Consider the following 4755-nt stretch of genomic DNA (forward strand, 5'->3'; position numbering starts at 1 on the left):
GATGCGGGCCCTAGTGTGGAGGATCGGGCCCTTGCGTTCCTAGAGGCCCACGATCGTGTGACTAAAGGGGCTTCACGAAAATGGCCATAACTTTGGCTACGAATCTCCGTTTTGGGCCTACGACCAGTCAAATCGAAGCTTGGAGCAAGGAGCACGTCTAGATAAGTTCCCGAAGGGGACTTACCCATTTTTGAGTCCATAAATCGCTTTCTAAAAGGAGTTATGAGCAGTTTTTGTTATTTTTCCTTAATTTTTGGGTTTTGTTTTTGGGTTTGTATTTGGCCCATGGACTTTTAGGGTTTCATTTTAATTTCTGCTTCTTATTTAACTGTTTTTGATGTAATTTGGATGGTCAATCATCAATTTTATGAACTTTCGATTTTCTCCCAAATTCTGTGTGTTAACCCAGATTTTGAAGCCAATCCCACGGTATTCGTAGAATCAACGTGGTTTTGAAGAGATTGTCCTGGCTATTCTTTTAGAATCAACAGGTTCATTCTTGGTTATCTTTGTGTTGTTTTTTTGCGCTGCATCAGCTTGCAAGAATACAGAGTCTCAAATATGGAAACAATCAAGGAGTTAATTGATAGAGGGAATTCAACAAGGATCACAGGGACAACAGATGCAAATGAGGAATCTTCACGATCACATGCCATTCTTCATTTATAGATCTTGCAGGAAATGAAAGAGGTGCAGATACAACTGATAATGATAAGAAAACAAGGTAAAGGTTTGAATATAGAATGGAATGGAATGGAATGAGTCATTCCATTCCATTTCTTCCCTCTCTATTTTTTTCTCTCTTTTTTTTTTCTAATGATCAAAGTTCTTGTTTTTAATATCAGTTTCCCTGTTCTCTTTTATACTTGATGCACCTTTTATTTGCAGGCTTGGCCTGTGCGTACTCCAAGGCCTGTTGCTTCCAAGCTTGTTGCTGATGCCCCTCTTCTTACTGGACAGGTAAGTTTCAAATCTTTTGTCAATCACTCATTCTACATATTATATGCTGAAACTATTATTATTATTATTATTATTATTATTATTATTATTATTATTATTATTATTATTATTATTATTATTATTGTATTCACTCCCACCATTAATTGTTATGCAGTAGTCAAATGCGGACACTGTTGTTATACGTTGGTTGTGGATAAAGAGGAAATGAAATGGAAGAAGTATGATTTCCTTTATTATTATTATTTTTCTTTTTTAGTGTTTTATATATATAGTGCTTCGTACTTCAAAAACAATGATATTACCATGAGCAAAGATTTTCCATGTCATGTGCTTTGAGGAGTATCTGATAATCTTAATCTTAAGTTGGTTGCAATTTGACAGGTATCCAGTTGTCATTGTAGATGGAATGGATGGTGCTTTTCTTGTAGTCGAAAGTATTAAAAAGGGTTTGAATGCGGAGTGTAGGATCACAACCAATCACTCAAACGAGGAAGAAATTGATCTCCAGAAAGTGCTTGTTAAATTGATTGAGTAAGTATAAATTTGTTTCTGTTAACTATTTATCTTTACCATCATCATTATTAAAAACTCTTTTGGCAAAATTTTATTGGATCTTTCAATCTTTTTGTTGTGGATTTCTTATAGTTTCTTTTTGTTGTGGATTTCTTATAGTTTACTTAGCTTCTTAAATCAAAGAGTATAAAGCTTTCCTAACGTGTTCTAATAATTAAGAAAATGGTGTTTTTTTTTTGAAAAATGCTTCTCAATTTATCTTATTAGGAAGAATGGAGAACAGGCCTCAAATCATATGTTTTTTTTTCCAGTAACTTCCACTTCCTTCATGGGTTTGTAACAATACTGATGGACTCTGCTATTTTGTTGTATGGTGTATTACCTTGGTTATGGAAGGTGGGCAGTTTAGTCTTTCCCATAAAGTTCAATTATGTAACAAGTTTTTAGTTGTACTCACAACTTTTTGAATGACAACAGAAATCAAGTGATACTTTGGAATCAATTGGCTTTGATTCAAATAATGAAATATATCATACACTTGCATTCTTAGCTGGTGTTATGATTTGGTCTCAGGTACATACATGGGTTCTTTAGTCTTTTTCACTGCCTTTTAATTTAATCTTACTGTTGATTTACATTTTTATCTAAGATACTTTTTGTAGTTGACAGACTTACCATTTTCTCTTTACTCGACTTTTGTAATTAAAGAGCAACATAGTTTTAAAAAGGTTTTATAGAACATGACTCCATTTGTTTTTATAGTTTTCTCTTTTTATTTAATTTAAATTTGGATATAAGTTTGTAACACATGGGATTTATGATTGCAGCAAACAATCTTGCTTTTCTTTCGAGACATGATTAAAGGCATGTTTTTGGCTGTAGTTATTGGACCACCTGTTGTGGTTGCCATCATTTTAATAGTACAGGTATTATTCTATCTCTGAGAAATTTCATTTGCCATGTCATCAAAAGCTGCCAGATGGACTATTATCTTTCATGTCTGAGTTGGTTCTCAACTTGTAGAAGAATAACATAAAATATTTTGGCATCTGAGTGTAAAAAATAATATTTGAAATCATAAGTTCCTTAATAATACTTTATTGTGTTACATGTACTTTATTACTTACTCATAATATATACTTCAATCTGATTATTGATTACGTTTGGTGAGATCATGTTCTCTGTTCTTGATGCTGCATCTGATAGGGAACCAAAAGTGAGGGGTCAGGAGTGAGCAGATGCTTTTACAAGCAATGCTTTACAATATTGAAGGAAATTTGGATAAATTGCAACATGACATGTAGAAGGCAAAATTAATGCTTAATGAAACATTTACGACTTTTCCACTTGAACCTGCACTTTCAACAGTTCCTTTGGATTACAAAAATAACACCATTCCGTTAAAGAGGTACTGTTTAGAATCTTGCATGTATATATGACTATATGTACTTCATACAAGTTTACATGATACTCTTCAATAAATATAGTTACTTTCTACGACTTTGTGACTTGTTTTCCCCTGACACCTAAAATAACAGGGCAAGGAGAGCATTCTAAACATTCTGGAAACTTTAAAAGAAGAGGGATATGGGTACACAGAAGATTTTGGAAGTTTTAGTCATGTTTCTTGTAGATGACTTGGTTGTTCACTTTGCAACAAAGCCTCCATCACTTGGAGATTAGACTTTGAAAAGCATTTGAGGGTATATTTTTTATATTTCTTGTAACTAATTAGTTTGTAAATTTTTGTTACAACTATTGATTTGTTTTATCTTTCCATGGAACGATAATTTGTATGACATTAAATTTTATGCAATGGATTGTATTTTTTTGTATATGATATTTTATTTTCTATTATGAGACATTAAATACAAATTTAATTTTAAAATTAGTAAAGCTATAAAAAAATATTTTTTTAACATTTAAAATTATGATACGCAAAAATATGTGTCATCTTCATTTATGACATGGCCTTTCTTGACAGGGGCTTTCTCGATACGCATTACTTGTCATTAACACGCGCGTCGTAAGGTTACAACATGCGAATGCGTGTCGTCTTCCTTTATGACAGGGCCTTTCTTGATACTCATTGTGTGTCGTCAACGCGCGTCGTAATTGCGCGTCGTAAATGAGCGTCGTCTCTCTTTATGACAGGGCCTTCCTTGACGCGCATTTGTGCGTCGTCTGAGCCTTTTACAACGTGCAATGAGCGTCGTAAAAGGCTGTTTTTCTAGTAGTGAACCTATCAATGTGTGACTTCATCTCTAGGACGTGTGCACACACTGACTTTCGTTCTTCATGTTTACTTGCCAAAAGGGCTTGAGTGAGCTTGAACTTTTCAATCCTTCGAACTTGTGGGTTAGGGAGAATAATTGGAGGAGGTGTAGGAAGTGAAGCATGATCTCTTTTTCCTCGATCGAATCGTAGAATATCATCTTCATGTGGAAGGCTTGTCCCACCGGATTTGGGAAGACCATAGTTGTCATACTTTGACATCTACAAAACGGGAGAAAAAAATTCAAGATAGTTGATTAGAATCCTTGATGTGACACCCAAATGAAATATCGAGGCTAGGATCCAACACAATACTCTACAACCTAGAAGAGGGATGTCGTAATCTAGTTGCAGAATATTTGAAGGTAGGTAAATGACGATTTACCAATTTCCACCATGAAAAACGAAAAATTAATTTAAGTTTTAAATCTATTGAAAATTCCTAGATCTATTGAGATTCATTGAACTTTTCAATGGCATGTTTAAATCTCGATATGCCCCTCATTTTGTGATTGGGATGCCGGGGATCACAAAACAAGGTGTGAATAACCATGCAAACTTACATGATGCCCCCAAATGTTACAGTCACCTATTCGATGTGACAGTTAACCACACACGCTCCACCGAACTATGACAAACAATGAGTCACCCTTTGCTACCTTTTCTTAGAACCATTTAGTGTGTCGGTTAACCACACACGCTCCACTAACGTCTTCGCAAGGGCACAAAGTGTAATTTCATGGAATTGCATCAATTCACTTTTGCCTAAAGTAACTAATATTGGGAATTTTGTAAGAGCATTTAGTTAATTTATACTTCATTATACTTTTAATGTAAAGGGGCTTGTCCTATCCTACCCGTTCGGCTAACGACCCTCCACTAGTCAAGAGTGCGGTGGGTAAGAGTGGATACCCATTCAATCGCCTTTTTATAGGCAATTTCCTTAAACACCCCTTATAGACCAGCTTTGTGAATGAGGCCTACTAACGGTAAGACTGACTGTTTACT

General features: G+C 34.8%; 1 protein-coding gene across 3 annotated transcripts; it reads left to right on the plus strand.

Annotated features, from left to right (window-relative positions):
• Nucleotides 1-530: 530 nt before the first annotated feature.
• LOC111901216 (CAAX prenyl protease 1 homolog) lies at nt 531-3300 on the plus strand. 3 transcript variants are annotated; one of them, XM_052764489.1, is made up of 9 exons: nt 531-724; nt 889-960; nt 1115-1178; nt 1342-1491; nt 1785-1869; nt 1951-2046; nt 2301-2399; nt 2680-2881; nt 3012-3300. In XM_052764489.1, exons 3-8 carry the CDS (start codon nt 1165-1167, stop codon nt 2788-2790), a joined length of 555 nt encoding a protein of 184 aa, XP_052620449.1. In that variant the 5' UTR covers nt 531-724; nt 889-960; nt 1115-1164; the 3' UTR covers nt 2791-2881; nt 3012-3300. The 3 variants fall into 3 exon arrangements, with proteins under 3 accessions (XP_052620449.1, XP_052620450.1, XP_052620448.1); XM_052764490.1 differs by lacking the exon at nt 531-724 and having other exon boundaries at nt 800-960; XM_052764488.1 differs by lacking the exons at nt 531-724; nt 889-960; nt 1115-1178 and having other exon boundaries at nt 1210-1491.
• Nucleotides 3301-4755: the final 1455 nt, after the last annotated feature.

This window comes from Lactuca sativa, chromosome 6 (genome assembly GCF_002870075.4).
Source record: "Lactuca sativa cultivar Salinas chromosome 6, Lsat_Salinas_v11, whole genome shotgun sequence".
NCBI classification, from domain to species: Eukaryota; Viridiplantae; Streptophyta; class Magnoliopsida; order Asterales; family Asteraceae; genus Lactuca; species Lactuca sativa.